Source organism: Macrobrachium nipponense, chromosome 24, assembly GCF_015104395.2.
Source record: "Macrobrachium nipponense isolate FS-2020 chromosome 24, ASM1510439v2, whole genome shotgun sequence".
Taxonomy (NCBI): Eukaryota; Metazoa; Arthropoda; class Malacostraca; order Decapoda; family Palaemonidae; genus Macrobrachium; species Macrobrachium nipponense.
In genome coordinates, this window is record NC_061091.1 from 16982432 (window position 1) to 17000706 (window position 18275).

Sequence of the window (18275 nt, forward strand, 5' to 3'; positions counted from 1 at the left end):
CAAATAAATGACTAATGAAATGGATGATTAAACATCACTCTTACCTTCATGGAAGACTTGTTAGCATATGGAAGACGGAGAGGTTGTTTGTTTGTTTGTTTGTATGGTGCTTTTACATTGCACGGAATCAGTGGTTATTCAGCAACAGGACCAACGGCTTTACGTGACTTCCGAACCACGTCAAGAGTGAACTTCTATCACCAGAAATACACATCTCTCACTCCTCAATAGAATGGCCGAGAATCGAACCCGTGACCACCGAGGTGGGACGCTAATACCATACCAACCACGCCGCTGAGGCGCTTACGGAGAGGTTGGGAGAGGGAAGAGGAATCACCCTCCTCATGAATTCAGGTATCAAAGACCTTATCTGGGGTTACTTCTCTTCATTTTTTACTGGTATTGTCTGTGGTTACTTCCCTCTCGGTTTTACTGGCAATGGGACAAGCTCAAGTCACTGGACCTGTCGCACAACTGTCCATAGACATTTGTTTCTGGGGTCTCTCTAAAATATGACTAAAGTGAAACGCACCATTGTCATTAAAGATACAGGTGACATAGATAACATCTTTGTTGGGATGACAATTCTCCTGCAACATCCTCCAGCACTTTGCTAATGAGTTCTTTCTTAAAATGACAAACTTTCTAGGACAATTTGTATTTTTCATAGCTACAAACTTGAGGTCTAAACAATATGATAATTTCTAGCGCCTAGCTAGATCCAGTTAAAAAGCAGATGAAAGCAAGGAATCTTGTGATATCCGGCAACACATGCGTAGATCGGGTGAAGAATGGTCAAGGGCCACGCATCTATGCCAGTCTTTCTCAACTCAGGATGACTTAACAAATAGAGGGGCAGCTAATGGTGGCAGTATAACGTTAAGACCTCAGGTTTGTAGCTATGAAAAACACAAATTGTCTTGGAAAATTTGTCATTTGTTCATACGCGAACAAACCCTCGGTCTTAACAATAGGATAGACTCATACTTGGAGGGAGGTATAAGACATCCTAGACCGGCTGGGGGCCTACCCACCAGTCCAGCTCTCAAAAGAAATAGTTCTTGGAGAGGGACTGAAGCCATTTGAGAAGCTAGATAAACTGATATCTAACCACTCAGAACCTGAGTGACTTACAATGATATATGGGATAACCATTGTATAGGGAACCAATGAGAAACTTTGACTCTCCAATAACAAACCAAGACACTAGGGTTTGTATTACTCCCAACTCCTCCTTGCCCAGGAGTGGAGCCTATGCTACCAAATTGTGGGTAAGATAGTGTATATTGCACGACCACACTACCAGTATGACTACCTTACTCACCTGTATCAGACCAGTCCAGCAAATGACGTGTCTATTCCTTAAACCGCCCGAAGGAAGAAGGAAAGGTACAAGAGAAAGAAGGAGACCAGCCAACTCACTCATTCTCTCATCCACACAGTCATCTTAGCTAAGATACAAAGGTGCCCTGTTAGGGGCAACTATGAGTACACAACCTGTTGGGCAGCCACCACAGGACCCAGGGAAAATGTGTCCATAGATCTGTGGGCAACATCCTTAAGACAGAAGGAAGTGAACGTGGACTGGCATAAACAAGTAACAGCACTCAGCACTCTATGTACAGCCAAGTTCTTTTTGAAACCCAAAGAGGGACCAATACCTCTAATATCATGTGCTCTAGCCTGCACAGACGTGATGGTGGAGGAATCATCAAAGTCAAGTATGCCTGTCTGATGGCTTCCCGTATCCAAAGAGAGATAGCATTCTTATACACCTCTTTCTTTGTATGGCCTGTGCTAACAAAAAGTCTGCGGCAGCCTGGTCTAAGGTGCCTGGTCCTTTTAAGATAGCAACACAGGGCCCAGACAGAGCACAACAAAAGCTCTTGAGCATCACCACACACAAAGTCAGTCAGTGATGGAATGGAAAACGAAGTGAACCTGTCATCATGCACCGTGGGATTTTGAGTCTTGGCCGCGAATTCCAGGACAAATTCGAAGGACACGGACTTCCAACCCCTGGTGTGCTTCACCTCATAACTCAGACCGTGGAGCCCTCCTACCCTCTTGGAAGATGCCAAAGCCAAAAGGAAAACTGTCTTGAGCGTCAGGTTCCTGTTAAATGAGCGACGCAAGGGCTCATAGGGACTCTTAGTTAAGCTCTTAAGCACCAAGGAAACATTCCACGTTGGAGGCTTGAGCTCTCCAGGAGAACTTGACTGCTCAAACCCCTTAACTAGCAGGGAAAGTTCCCAGGAAGAGAAGTCAATACACTTAAGGTAACACCAAACTCAGTGCCGCCCTGTAGCCTCTAATGGCAGAAACAGACAAACGTTTCTAGTCTGAGGAAGGTTAAAAAGTCTGCTATTCGCCCATTTGCCTTGGTAAACTGCGGAAGTTGACTTCCTAAGACTGCTGGACATGTGCCCAACTGTTCTCTGAGAAAAGCCTAGGATCTGATCCTGGCGACTGAGTTTGCCTGCGACCACGTTCCGTTTCCCTGGGATATACCTGGCTTGAGAGCTCTACCGAATTGCTGATTGCCCACTGGTGAAGCTCGACGGTCAAGGCGTGAAGTTGCTGAGAAACCAGGCCTCCCTGTTTGTTCACATAGGCTACCACTGTGGTGTTGTCCAACAAGAGAATAACAGAATGACCCTCTGTTTCTTGCCTTTTTTACAGAAGGAATTTTCTTTGGCCCCATTATGCTTGTTTAGCAGTTGCACTGAAGAAAGAGCATAAAAGAAAAAAATCACAAAAGCAGAATGGGTTATGAGAGAACAGGGGATGCTTAGTTTGGGAGCTCAATACCAGGCTAGTCATGAAGTGGGCTCTGGAAGGATCGTTTCCAGCTGTACGAAATGCAAGAATACTATGACACCGAAGTCAAAATTTAACTGAAAAAGTCTATGAAAACAGAATTGTATGAGGTGTATGAAATCCTAGGTTTGACTGTATTTCAATAATTATTTGGTACATTACAATTTTTGTACCTACACAGAAATTTAGGTATGAGGCCCAAGAACAGCAGCTTGCTGAAATGTATTGAGAGATATAAATGTCAAGATAGTTGCAGTCTTCATGGTAAGGTCTTGCACAGAAGTCTCCTGCAGATGTTCATATGTTAAGACTAAAGAACCAACAAAAGATGCCACTTAGGTTGGATTATCTTGCAAGGTATCTCCTCAAACCAAAGAATTCATCTTTATAAATCTACTGGAGTAAACACAGTGATCAGAGGATGTCTACGGTAGTATTTTCTGTAAACCTCAGCCTCTTAACTTTATTGTCTCCATATATGAGGCAGCGGCATTTTGGGGCTATGGAGAATCCCAGAAATGCTGATCACCTTATACTGACAAAACTAGAGTTAGAGAGAGTAATTTGCTCTTTTCCTCTCAAGGGCTGATGATTGTTTCAAGCTGTTCAATACCGGAAATGTGGGCACAACTGAATTGATGGGGTTGCGATGAAACAAAACAGTAATGAATCTTAATGAATCTTCGGCTGTAAGTAAAATGGGGGGGGAGGGGAACAAAAGCTATGAAAATTGATTTAAACAAAAAGTAGCACCATTGTAAACCTTAAAACAAATTTAACCTACCTTTTCAGCCTTCTTATCTGACCGTTCGAGTGCTGTAAGAGCATCCTTAAGTGCTTTGGATACCTCTTGGGGACTCTTCGGGCTCTTGCGAAAAAGGGACATCGCGCTAGCCTTCCTCCCCTACCCTCTATAACACCATCACCTACTGAAAAGATGATACTGAATTAAGATTTCATGTTCAATTTGCCGTTATGTTGGTTTTTACCTAAGAAATGCCTAGCACTGGTTCCCAAAAATACAACAGTACAGTGGTCCCCCCGTATTCGCGGGGGATGCGTACCAGGACCCCCCGTGAATAGTTAGAACCCGCGAATGTTTGGAACCCATATAAAAACACTAAAAACAGCCTATTTTGTTAGTTAAAACTCAAGAAAAACCACTAAAAATTTTCATACTTGGTTTTTTTAAGTTTTATCACAAAAAGTGCATTTTATGATGAAATTGATCAAAAAAACCAGGAATTTATGGATATTTCTCAGAAAAATACCGCAAATATGCGAATTTTCCGCGAATAATGCAGGGAAACGTTCCCAAGAGAAATCCGCAAATGTGTGAGTCCGCGAATCCGGAGAACGCGAATACGGGGGGCCCACTGTATTAAGTATTTGAGATTACTTGCACATTTAGAAAATGAGTTTGTCTTTACAAAATAAATAATGTGATTCTAGGACCACAATTCCACCTTGAGGTTAAGCAAGAAAACCCACTGATATTAAATGATCAATATTAAACTATGTGCTATTTTGCATTTCACGAGCTTCAAATACAACATACGTGAAATCTAATTACCATACACTTAGGCTTTTCTGTCAGTTTTAAATTTATTGTTTAAAGTACCATGACTGAGCAAAAAAAAAAAAAAAAAAAAAAAAAAAAAAAAAAAAAAAAAAAAAAAAAAAAAAAAAAAAAAAAAAAAAAAAAAAAAAAAGTTTAAAGTACTATGACCGAACAAAAAAAAAAAATGATCAAATTTATTGTTTAAAGTACCATGACTGAGAAACAAAAAACAAAAAAAAACAAAAATCAAATTTATTGTTTAAAGTACAATGACTGAGCAAAAAAAAAAAAAAAAAAAAAAAAAATTAAAATAAATTATAAGGGCTCTTGCCCTTATAAACAGAAATCAATACCTGTATAACAAAGAGGAAGGGGTTCAGATAATTACATGATGTTGCAAACTATGTATACTTTTTCATATTACTTTCAAGGTCAATATGCCATGGAAAAAAAAAGCTTTCCAAGGTCTATATGCTAGAAACAAATTTTTTTTTTAAATAAAAATGTCCAAGCACACAACGCAATTATATCAACGCACCACAGACAATAACCATTCTCAGCCTATGACGTTAACTTTGACATAATAAAATTTACCATGATCATGAAGAACATATGCGAGTGCCCCTCCATAATACATATGTATACTTAGTTTAATACCATTCCACTTATGGTACTATATTTCCTTTTTTAAAGATGAAAGTTTTTAAGCCCTAAAACAATATTTTTATTCTTTCCTAATCTCATTATCATCATACAAAAAACGCAACTTGACTCCCGCGAATTTGTGATAGTTTGGATTTTAAAAAACTATACACTCATGTTACTTAGCAACACATATTACTTAGCATTACCAATGTTCCCTTTAGTATTAACTAACACTGTATTGGTCATTCTCAACATGTGCACATCTTATATTACATTCATTAAAAAAAATATTGCAACACTACAACATACGGAGTGATAAATAACTGAACTGCTTCAGCAGCCTCTCATTCAGACTGATAATGATTAAGAGATAATCCAGTACGATTACAGAACCCACGTTCTCATCAATTGTCACAAACTTAATGAAGTAATCTATTATCATTCAATATAATACAAATAATTGTATCCTTTTACAATACATAAAAGGATAAAATATTAGCAGGTTTTAATATCCGGAAAAGATTCACAATTTATCCTCATCTTTAAACAAGGTGACTATTGTTCATTATTTCTATTTTACATTACTGTACAAATCTTGAAATTGCATATCCATTACTTCAAGAATTTACTGTACAGTACAATTTTTTTTTTTTTTTTTTTCATGTTGGTAATGACTGGCTGGAAGTGACACTCCCCAATAATAGATTTACTTCAAATAATTACCTGTAACAAAACTTAATCCTAAAATGAACTTCTCCCTCAAATAGCCCATATGCAAAGTAAATTAATAATGCTGACTAAATAGATTATATGAAGTACTAAAGTGTTTATGTGTCCTTTATTAAATGGCAAAAGCAATCCTGTTGACCATCCAGCTAAAACAAAGCTTGGTTTTGCTTGCACTTGTCTTTTTGTATCCTTTTCTTTTTACCTTAATTTAGAACTAGCACTACCTATAATAAGAGAGAGAGAATAAAGTCATAACATTTTTGTGAACAGTTTAGTTAGCAATATCCCTTTTAGGCTGAAAAATGGCCTCACGGATACAAGTCACTGTAATCTTTTTTTCAACTTTTTTTTCACACCACATATCTACCTTGTTTCCAATTACCTCCCTTTGCTCTTTCTTTTCAATTGTGATAATGACATTCACACTACATATTGTCCATTATCGTATCCAGTAATAATAAACACATACATACATGACCATCACAATATTCATCAATCACAATTACGGATGAAACAAAGACTACTACCTACACTATTTGTATTATACAGGAAAAGGTTCCTATGGAGTATAAATTAATATTCACACTACTGCTTCACCATTGCTCTCATCTGAATTTATACTGAACATGAACTGAACAAGTTGATGTTTAAGACTTTTCTCTCTCGCTCAGTAGTCTGCATCAATGTCTCTTACATGGCTCACAGCATTTTAAATGGTATGGAGTCCCATGGCATTTCCCAAATCAAACAAAGACATCAAAGGTTGACAGACCACCATGACAACAGTATGCAGCAACTGACCAAGGTAGAGTCAATTATAGATACATAGTATATATACTTTTATCACCATACACCAGAATGATTAACCCTTATGGTTTTGTCCTAGTAGTTTATGAAGTCGAGCTGCACCTATCCTAATGCACAAAAATTTATAACATACAACTAAACTACAGAGGTTGTAATGTACATGAAAAATAAGTAACTGAAAAAAAGTGGAAACTTATATATGATATAGAAGTGAACATTTATTCAACTGAAGTAGAACAGTAGTGTTCATTACAATTTTATTTCAAGAACATGCATATTTTGTTCTTATGACACAAAATATCTAGTTTTTTTAATTAAAAAAAATAATACAGGCAAGTTCCCTAGCCACACCATGCAGTTAGTATTGTATAAAAAAAATAATACAGGCAAGTTCCCTAGCCACACCATGCAGTTAGTATTGTAAACTTAATGAAATTTATATCAACTTGAAAATTTAGTAGTACACATACACTCCAAAAGAATCGGTGTTTAAACTTCAGGAACACATACTGATATAGTACTGCCAATAATTTTTCCGTCTACACATTCTATACAGCTGAGTACACAAACAACTTATTCAGTAAATACACTGCACTCCCTGAACATTGAAACAAAACATTTGTGAGAGAGAGAGAGAGAGAGAGAGAGAGAGAGAGAGAGAGAGAGAGAGAGAGAGAGAGAGAGAGAGAGAGAGAGAGAGAGAGAGAGACTATATGCGTACCCACTTTTTAAAAATGCCTCAAGTGTGAATGGGCAACTACACTCATAGATAAATGCAAGGCAAGACATTCATTAATAGTAAGACTAATATTTACAAACTCGATAATGGTGTGGCACCAAGGGTAATCATACCCCTAACCTCCCATTAAAATACTTCAAAGATAAGGAAGGCCAATTTTTTACTCTAAAAGAAGCAGACTTAATTATCATCCCAAGTCATTTAACCAGGCCATAAAATAAAATTTCTAAATTCACTAGAATGACAAAAGATTAATTCATAAATGAACAGAAATTGGAAATGGGAGAAATTAATAATACATATCTGCATGAAATGTCCCCATGGTAGGATTAAAATCAACTAAATATTTAAAAATTCATTGGGGCTCTCCAAACTTGAAAATCATTCCAGCTATGCATGGCTTAGGAACCTAGTCCAGAATGTACCAGACAGCTAGGTAAATTATCCACTAGTGCATCTGTATAGCCCATGATTGCCACCCATTCATTAATGGTATGTATATTACTACACCTGTGTTGTTGCAAACAAAATGTATGGAGTGACTTATCACATGACCTCAGAACTTGCAGGTGGGTGAGCAGTAATGTCACCAATCCTGGGGAAGGGCAATGCTCAACTGAAGTCCTGAGATTTCTTGTAGGAGGGTTTCCAAGACCTCCTACTGCTCTTCTGCAATAGGCAGTGGGCAGAAAAGGAGGGCAAAGAGAAGCACCACACGTGTGTCATCAACTTACCCTTACCACAAGTCTTGCTCTCTCCATCCATGATGAAATACAAGAAAGGCAAGAGGAAATGCAGATGGAGTACCACCAATATACGATATGTATCACTGCGATATCTCCTGTAGCAAACATCACTGACACTCGAGTATTAATGGTGGGAGGGTAATGTCTCAACTCAACTCTAGTAATATTATTCACTGACAGTACTCCATCCACAATGCTACCTGCTTCGACCTGAAACAGCATTGTAACCTGTATATATAACATTTTATGAGAGTCTACAGATGTTAATCTAGGGTTATGAGCGCTTCTTAATTTTAACCCCCATGTCCCAACATGCTTGGCAAAATTCATGACCTGAAGGCCCAACCTATTTGACACTACATATAATCTACCTTTCATATTCAGAAGAGGGAAACTGCCTTCATTGTTGTGAAGGGTGTTCAAAGCGTACAAAAAATAGGCAAGTCAGTCCTTTTCAAGTCAAGTGCTGTTTTGTCAAGGTGTTTCCTGGAAATTTAGTCAGGATAACTTGTGGTGTGCACTATTAACAACTAGCTATCTGTGTGTTTTCTGGGAGGCATAATATAACTAGTTTTCACATAAAATTTCATAAATTCTCATGCTTACATGCCAATATTTTTCCATACTTCAGTTAATTTTTCCTTGCCATAAGATTTAAAAAGACTATCTGAAAAGTGTTATGTGATTGCACTTGTGGATGCTCACTTCTTCCTTTTTAGCAAGGTTGTGTACCAACTGAAATGGCCGACAGTTGTAACATTGCACTGTTTAAGACAAAGTATTAAAGAACAATGACCCTTCACTATCTCATTATCCTAAGTCCATAAAACTCCATCTGGATAAGCAATAATTGCTTTCACTGACAGCTGCCTCTCCTCCATAGAATATGTGCCTTTAGCAGACAATAGCAACCCTAATGTAAGGAATATGATGTATGCAATGCTAAAAGGGAAAGATGGGTGGGTAAAACTGAAAACTAGGGCCGCGCCCCTCTGTTCGGCAACAGTTCACTTGCAAAATGGGTGAATCGTTTCATACCAGCTCCTTGGTAAATACATAAAACCATAAATAAATGACAGTATAGGGTAAAAAATCGCATGGTACAGGGCTGGACCATGTACGATCAATGTGTACAACCCCAAGAAAAGTACATTATAACGCGTCCTGACACCAGAGTAGAGGTCTTTAGCTCCGTTTCTCACCAACAAGAAGTCGCGTCCGATGCCCATCTCTGATGTCAGGACGCGTTATAAGGTATATACTTTTTTTGGGGTTGTACACATTGATCGTACATGGTCCACCCCTGTACCATGCAGTTTTTTACCCTATATAGTAAACAAAGACGGTAAACCCCTTGACTGTTTGGATTTTGTATGCAAGGTTCGGTTGCAATGAATTTTTTTTATTTCACTCTGGGTTAGGTTTTGGTCACAGGACTGCAGGAAACAGTCTCCCTAGCCTATGTTAAATTATGTACAGGAAAGTAGGGGTAAAATGATTACCTGCAACTTACTCAGACTTACAACATTCTAGGTCATGTTAGTGTGGGGGTCTAGGACCAATGCAGTAAGAACCAGCACCCCAGGTTAGATAATCCATTTACTGCAGGTTGCTACTAATTGCCCTTATTGAATTAAAGGTAATTCCAAGCCCTCATTCCGCTGTAAAGTAGACTATGGCAGTTGACGTTTTCCTACGTTATTTTACTGACTGAACAAGAATTTAAATTAATATTTATTCTGATGACTAATTAATCCCCAGGGGCCAGTACTACCTAACCACAGCGAAATACGAAATCCCTAGTGGATGTCGTATTCGCAGTTACGTTTCTTGCAGGGTAATTCTAAAGAATAGTTCCGCACGGACAGCAAGGAACGTAACCGCGAATACGACATCCACTAGGGATTGGGGCGTCCAATGTATTTCGCTGTGGTTAGGTAGTACTGGCCCCTGGGGATTAATTAGTCATCAGAATAAATACTACTTTAAATTCTTGTTCAGTAAGTAAAATAACATAGGAAAACGTCAACTGCCATAGTCTACTTTACAGCGGAATGAGGGCTTAGAATTACCACCGTTTACTGCAGGCTACTTGGTAAATGCCCTTATTGAATTGAATAAAGAATTTCAGGCAAAGGCCAAGCACTGGGACCTATGAGGTCATTCAGCACTGAAACAGAAATTTACAGTAAAAAGTCTGAAAGGTGTAGCAGGAGGAACACCTGGCAGTTGCACTATGAAACAATTGTTGAAGCAGGTGGAAAAGCAGATAGAAGAGAATAGCTGTAGCTAAGAAGTACAGTAAAAAGGAGTTCAGCTAAAGGGCGAAGTTACGGTGCAAAGAACTACACGTAATGCCTACAGTGCACTGCATGTGGTGCACCGATGTATAATAAATGCCCTTGAGACATCTTCGTCCTTAACCCTATAGTAGATCCCATGTCAACAAATAGCTAGTGTAAATGGGTAGTCCTTGCCGCCCTAACGCTATGCAGTCGAACTACGGTACAATTTTCGCTTAAACCGAACGACTTCTTTACAGGTTCCATGCACTAAAGCCGCTGACCCTACAAGCATTCTAATGAACCTTTAAACCTGACGTAAACCAGCACAGGCCGAGCTCAGGCTAGGCTGGTCTGTACACCAGCCTAGGCTACGTTAGGCTACGTCTTTCAGACGCTGGTGGGGGTCCAGTCGCGTCTTCTTTGACGTGACGCCTCACGGGAAAGCGAGCCACACTGGGTCTACGTCAGGAGGCCGAAAGAAATGCAAACGAAGTGAGTGGAAGAGGTAGACGAAAGCGAAGAGGCAGGCCTGGAAACCCCAGCCACGCCATATTTCGTGCCATAATACCTGGGGATCGTGTGTCTCGCCTCCTGGAACGAATCAAAGGCTTCTCCTTCTTTGGGCGGCGTTGGGGCGTGAAGTCAATCAATCCTTTCGACGATGGGTCGTGTGGGCCTCGGTATCTTGCTCTCCTAAACAGTGATTATTATCAGTACCCACAGACTGCAAATGTTCGGAGACACTTTTACTACTCCATGGCTAAGGACTGGGCCAATCGCAACGCGATTTCATCACGTTCGGCCAATCGAAACGCGCCATAACGCCGCCTTGCCAATCATAACGCCGTGTTAGATCAACCTGGCCAATCGTCGGACGCGAAATAACACGGGGGCCAATCGTAATCGGTGATTTGGGGACTACTGCAAGTTTTCTTGAACGATTCGGTGTTTATAGGAATGTGAAGATAAACTTGTTTATCGAAAAGATATTTTATTTCTTTCCATTCGAATACTAAAATATGAAAAAGCGTAAAGGTGAAGGAATGACGTAGATATATAACCACGTTATCAAGGAAAGTCTTGACTGGTTTGTTAGTCATTGTAAAATGACGATAAATATTGTATATTTTGTCTCCAAAAATTATAAATAGGCAATATAAGTTATCGGAATAAATTTCCAATCTTTCATACGAACGTGAGAAAAATATAATATATATTTACCAATGTTTAAGAATTTCGGCGCCAAATTTGAACGGAAATTTCTCTGAATTTCGTAAGAAAGCTCTATTTTAAAAGGCCATATTTTGTTGTGCAATGTTGATTTTTTGGTTGAATTGTGTTTTTACTGGTGAACTATTAATCAACACAAAGGGCTTCTACTTTACTGCTTATGTAATTATTATGATTTACTGCAAAACACAAATGCGTAGTAATTAACCAACCTTTAACACACACAAATGGTCCCCCGTACACGTAAAGAATCTATTTTTGTCACAAATGCGTCTTTGAAGAGAATTCCACTGGTATTCTATACCCTCATGTTGCGTGGCATTGGATTTACGGAATTACGTGAAATTCAAAAGGTTCCGGTAACGACAGGACCATACTACTGCAGGCATGTAACAATTTCTGATTTAGAATTTGTAGGTACTGTAGGTTTAATTAAGATTAAAATTCCCATGATTTAGAAAATGAACAAATTGTACCTCAGGGTGCTTTGTATTCCAGAGTTATTGTATATATATATATATATATATATATATATATATATATATATATATATATATATATATATATGTGTGTGTGTGTGTGTGTGTGTGTGTGTGTGTGTGTGTGTGTGTTGTGTGGTGTGTGTGTGTAGTCTAAATATTCTCTCACGTCAGGTCATTGTTAAAAGAATAAATAAAAAAAATTGGCTTATTGCACAGATGACACGAAGTAGGTTACAAAGACCAGCTAGCTGTTTCTCTAAGTAAAATTTATAAGTAAAAATTGAAGTTATTCGAAAACTAGGAGAGCTATAGACCTTCCATACTACAGTTCTATCGGCCATTGTGATTTTAATGTAAAGATGCCTTCATTTCTACCTAATCTTTAATATAAATTTCATCATTTAACTGTATCTTTCCAGATCACAAACTCATGCATGTAAACAAAAATGAAATCGTACCTAAAGATTTTATCAGCTCTGCATATATTATAACTTCTCTCTCTCTCTCTCTCTCTCTCTCTCTCTCTCTCTCTCTCTCTCTCTCTCTCTCTCTCTCTCTCACAATATGTATATCAACAAAAATATGAATTTCGGAATGCGTTATCCTGCAGTGTATTTAATTTTACATTAATAATAGATAAACTAACAAAGAAAACGAAACAAAAACATTTTAAAGGATATGATACAGCATATACGAGAATGTGAAATTATTTTCCTCATAGCTTCAGCCTAAAGGATGCGTCATCAAAATGAACTAGAAATCAAATGATCCCTTAGGACCGTGGCAAAACCATCCTCCAGCCATATAAAGAGGTGACGGAATGCGCAGCAAGATGCGCAAAGGCAGCTTGCAAGTTGAGAGAGAGAGAGAGAGAGAGAGAGAGAGAGAGAGAGAGAGAGAGAGAGAGAGAGAGAGAGAGAGAGGACTGTGCCTGAGAGAGGAAAATAGCTGAAGGTATACGAACAGTAGAGTAATATAGGACTACAAAGAAGGTACACACGCGCACAAACGTGCGCACACACCCAACGGAAGTCCTGCAGCAACTCTAGAGGAGAGAACCAGAGGCTAGTGACTTTTTAATGGCTCTCACAGAGAGTTCGTGATAACGGTTTGCACATACGGCTGGTTAGGGAATAAGAGTCCGTGCTGGCAGTCTGGCACGATGTCAGTTTCATCTGAAACCGATATGACATGGACATGTCTTTTGTAACATCTAATTATGAAGATGGCCTGTAAGAGGGGCAATAATAATGCTGCAGATACTACAAGGTCTAATTATGAGAACTGGTGCAAGCCAACGAAGGGAATGAGAACCATTCCGACGACATAAATGATCTGCGCTTGCGGTACTCTCAAAGTCAGTACGTAACATCAAAATCCAATAGACGTTATTTTGATATCACGTAAAAAAAATGGAAAAAAGAAAAAAAAAAAAAAAAAAAAAAACCAAAAAAAAAAAAAAAAAAAAAAAAAAAAAAAAAAAAAAAAAAAAACCAAAGGTCCTAGATTCTGGTGCATTAAATATAACGAACGCGCCATTCTCGAAGTTTAAATCCAGCGGGACGGATCATGAATCGTGACACCCGTTTGTGCTGGCACAAATCAATATTTCCGCTATTTTTCTTTTTAATGCCACGCGTGATTCTTTGATTCTCGCTGATTAAAGGGATAGCTGACAAGAGCTGCGACCAGTGTAAAGGGTGCGTCAGTGGAGATCAATATATATACATATATATTAAATATATATATAATATTATATATATTATTAGTATATATTATATTAATATATATTTATAATATATTATGATATATATTTATATTTTATATATATATTTATATATATATAGATATATATATATATATATATAGTTATTTATATATCTATATATATATAGTATATAGCTATACAGTTTTAGTTGGGAATAAATTTTTCAGTTTAAGATTGAATATTGGCGATCCTTATGTTATGTTGTGCTGAAAGGTTTCTTAGATATTCCTCGATACCTAAATGATTATGAAGTGATTCGTATGTCGTAGCAGACTGCTGTGGTCTCCGTCCTTTGGTCAAAATAACCACGACACCTCCATTCCCTTTCTAATGTGGTGGTACTTATCACTCCACTGACCACACGGACACTCTTGCTTAATTCACACGACCTAGCTGTCAAATGTATATATTAAATATATATATATATATATATATATATATATATATATATATATATATATATATGTGTGTGTGTGTGTGTGTGTGTGTGTGTGTGTGTGTGTGTGTCATAATATCTTATATTTACCAATAAGTCAAAATCATGACACGCCCTTGATATCGCCGCGGTACTTCATATCTTTTCGTTATCAATGACAGTATTTTTCTCTTGTAGTATAACAAAATATAGACATTAGGCATAATAGCAAGCGCTGGACCTATGAGGTTATTCAGTGTTGAAACGGAAACTGACAGTAAAAAATTTGGAGGTGTGACAGGAGGAAAACGTCGACATTTCACTGCGAATTAATTGTTAGGACAGGATGGAAAGCAAGATGGAGGAAAGATAATACGAACGAATGCACATTAAAAGGGCTGAAAGGGTTGCAGATATTAGGGGACGAAGGGATGCTGCAGAGAACCTAAAGTAACGGCTATACCGTATGAGGTGCACTGACGGCACTATTCCCCTGCGGAATCTCTTGTAGACTTGTATATACGACGAAGATGTATGGATCGATAATGTAACAGAATGATCCCTCACCATTAGTCATATGTGCTACTCGCAAAAAAGTACGGAGTATTTCACCGCGAATCTGGCCTCACGTTATCATTCTATTGCATGGCGGGACGTCTGCATGTGTGTAGCGGAGATTAATCTAATCTCATTCAAAGCCAACACTGGTAATGATCACGTGAATCGGGAATGATCAATGTTTACTTTCGAGTCTTTCCATCTTTCTTTGACATTTTGACGTCATAATATCTTCTCTTGCTGAGCAACTGTTCTTGGACGTCGAGAAAGTCACCCTTGAAGAGAAAGTAACCTACTGCCTAAAAAGAGTTCCCTTCTTTATGGGTGAAACACGTGACCTAAATACATTCTGTTGTTTATACGATGATTAATATCCCGCCATTTGATCTCACAGAGTAGGTATCCGACTGTCAAGGTAATGACAAAGAAGGAGTCTCGTTTTCTTTAATTTTCTTCCGGCCGTTATAAAAATCTGCAAAGTTACGAAGTTGCGGATTGACCCAGTAACAAGAACCCGTGCTGGTATAAAGCTCGCTTAATCTACAATAACACCGATAAATACCCAAAACTTAATTGTGGGAAAAATCCCATCTTTAAGATATTTAAACCATAAGACTAATCTGCGTAAACTCAAACTCAAACCCAAACAGATATATGATGCGAGTTTCCGGTATATGCCAGATTCAAGATGAATTGCGTTGGATAGAGGAAAGAACGCAGATTGAAAAAATGAACCACAGCAGTTCAGCACCAAAGCCATTGACTTAGACAGTCTCTCCCTCTCTTCTGAGAATAGGTGGCTCTTGTTTCACCTCACCGGTTATCAGCAAGCCTTCTTGAAAGAAGTTGCTAATCTATTTCTCACTTCTATACCTAAGTAATCTCTACACAAGTCAACAGACTACAAGGTGCATAATTCGCTGTTTAGGTGAACACAAGCAATGTTGGTTTTAAAGGAATGTACCAAAACATTCCGGATTGCTCGGGTATCGAATGTATGTCATTCCCGGTAACTTGCTCTGATATATTGCAAATAAAATAAGACCAAAATGTTCATACGTGTGGTTCTGAATGGTGGATGTGGCACAAAAGAATTGCATGAGAACCGAATCTTTGTTTTTATACAGAGATAGCTAGAGCTATTTCTTGAAATATTATTCCTCTTTAAGTGAAGAAGTTGCTACATAATGTCAAGCTGTTGTTGATTCACCTGGCCTAATGCCAGCACGAGCTCTTGCTCCTGGAAAAGTCGTAACTAATTGTGGAACGCGAGACTGTTACAGAAGCCTGGTGTAAGCCTCTGCATGTAAAGAATCATGTTCTTGAATCCCCTTGAATTTTGCTTACATAGCATGTGAAGGAAAATTTCAAAGAATAGGTGAAAACAGCTAAAGCTCATATGCCTGGCGTCAATGAAGAACAAGTAAAAATGCGCCGAAGTTTCTTCGGCACAATAAAGTTTTCTGTCCGTTGCGTGGTGGCCTCAGCTACGGCCCATGAAACTCAGCCATAGTCCTGTGGTGGACCATGTTGCTACCTATAACGCTGCCAGAAGTGCCATTATGGCTAACTTTAACCTTAAATAAAACAAAAATTACAGAGGATAGAGGGTTGCATTTGGTATGTTTGATGATTGAAGGGTGGATGATCAATACGTACTACCAATTTACAAACCCTCTAGCCGCCTCAGTAGTTTTAAAGATCTAAGGGCGGACGGGGAGATATAACTGACACAATAGTTTTCTTCTACAGAAAACTAAACATGGTAGACCTATAATTAATTCTTATAATTGTCTGCATAGTATTCATGTTCGATCTGCTGTTTCTTTCACATATAAGAATATTGTCTACTGCTTAAACTTAATAATTCAGTTAAATCATTGTAACCCGCCGCCAAACAAGAGTCTAGTGTAACTTTCTATAGTAATAGTACTACGGCGTCTCATAGTTGACGAAGAGAAAAGTATGTCACTGGCAAAGACGTAATATATCTCTGGTGTTTTTTTTTTCCATCAAGGGTTGTCTTTTTGTACTTGTCACGGAGACTGCCTCAAACTGGATTTGACTATAAGTGACGGTAAGATCATTTTTCTCGAGGCATTCTTCACAATACACCGAGAACAGTTTGTTTGTTTTAATTTTGCTTTCCATTCTGGCCTCGAAACAAAGATATTCATTTCAGTTACAGATGCGAAGGATGAATTTTCCTTTCTGTGCTCTCTCTCTCTCTTTTAATCAAAGGGTCGGAGACACATTTGAAGTTCTTCTCTAGTCGGGAATTAAAACAAGAAACAATGCTACCCATTTTTACCACACAAGCAAGTGTTAAGACTTTCCTTCTACACTGTGAATGTACAAGTTTATCAAGGAAAAACATAAGTATATGAATGGTCATCTCATAAATAGATAGCGTTATGAGAAACGATAAGCTACACGCAGTTTCACCGATAGTGTGACAAATAAAGAAGAAGAAAGAAACGAAACGTACGATCCATCTCTTAAAAATTACTCCATTAAAAGACCCGATGCATCATCCAGTCTTCTTACGCAACACCGAGACATTACTCTCTTACAGAGAACGATTACAACAATAGACATAAGACATGAAAACTTTTACACTTTCCTTGTATTAACAAGAGAACATCCAGTTCGAGTCAGGGCGCAGTTTCAATTAACATTGTAATGTATTCAAGAGCACGCGGATTTAGCAAAGCGTCTCGCCGAGATCATTGTATTAAAGAAGGCCATATGCCGTCCTTAGGTTTATTACCTGTACTCACTTGCGTCCACCACAAGTTTGTTAAGTATTAGTTATATGAAATGAATGTACACAAAAATATGTCAAATATATATTGGAGAGTTGCCGCTTTCTCATTTTGTCTGCAACATTCGAAACCCATCTTCATGCTTATAAATAAAGAGAGTTCTCCAGCAAGTCTGAAAATCAATCTATCAATTCTCTGCGTAAAATGCAAAATTTGCTTACATTTGAAAAGTTACCAACCTATTTTATTTTATTGTGGTTCCTTGTTACCAGCCACGCCCCACTCCGATGACGGAATGTAGTACTCCTACAGTAGTCGCTTGTAATGACCACAGTCAATTATGATATTCGCTTTTACTAGCGAGAACCCTTACTTTTGAAAGTTTGTTATTCAGTACTTACGACACACATCACATTACCTACCTCCCCACGCAAGATGTTTGTGTTGCTATCGCCACTACGCAACTCGTGGGGTTTCACAGCAGAATACTTCCATGGTTTATCAGTCTCACGTCTGTACTACTCAGGCCGCCATTAACGTTCCTGGTCTTTTATCTTCATACATGAAGCCTATCCCATAAAACTAGCCGATGTATTTCCTGTGGAGGACAACCACAGTTGCTTAAAACTGTATAAACCGTCGATAACTGTGCAACCTCAGGTCTATTCTAGAGAGAGAGAGAGAGAGAGAGAGAGAGAGAGAGAAACTCATGTGACCTTGCCTGA

The 18275-nt window shown here is 38.4% G+C and overlaps 1 protein-coding gene across 5 annotated transcripts in view; it reads right to left on the minus strand.

The window, feature by feature from the left end:
* LOC135205481 (protein Mo25-like) overlaps positions 1–18275 on the minus strand; it is a 49245-nt gene that overhangs the window by 30762 nt on the left and 208 nt on the right. Inside the window, exons 1-2 of one of the 5 annotated variants that reach the window (XM_064236191.1) lie at positions 17973–18151; positions 3605–3749 (exon numbers count right to left, since the gene is read on the minus strand). In XM_064236191.1, the coding sequence (XP_064092261.1) occupies positions 3605–3706 (102 nt within the window). In that variant the 5' untranslated portion in view covers positions 3707–3749; positions 17973–18151. Of the gene's footprint in view, positions 1–3604; positions 3750–10634; positions 10656–10900; positions 11213–17972; positions 18152–18275 lie in introns of those variants that run through there. The other 4 variants (XM_064236190.1, XM_064236189.1, XM_064236192.1 and 1 more) reach the window with 4 other exon arrangements.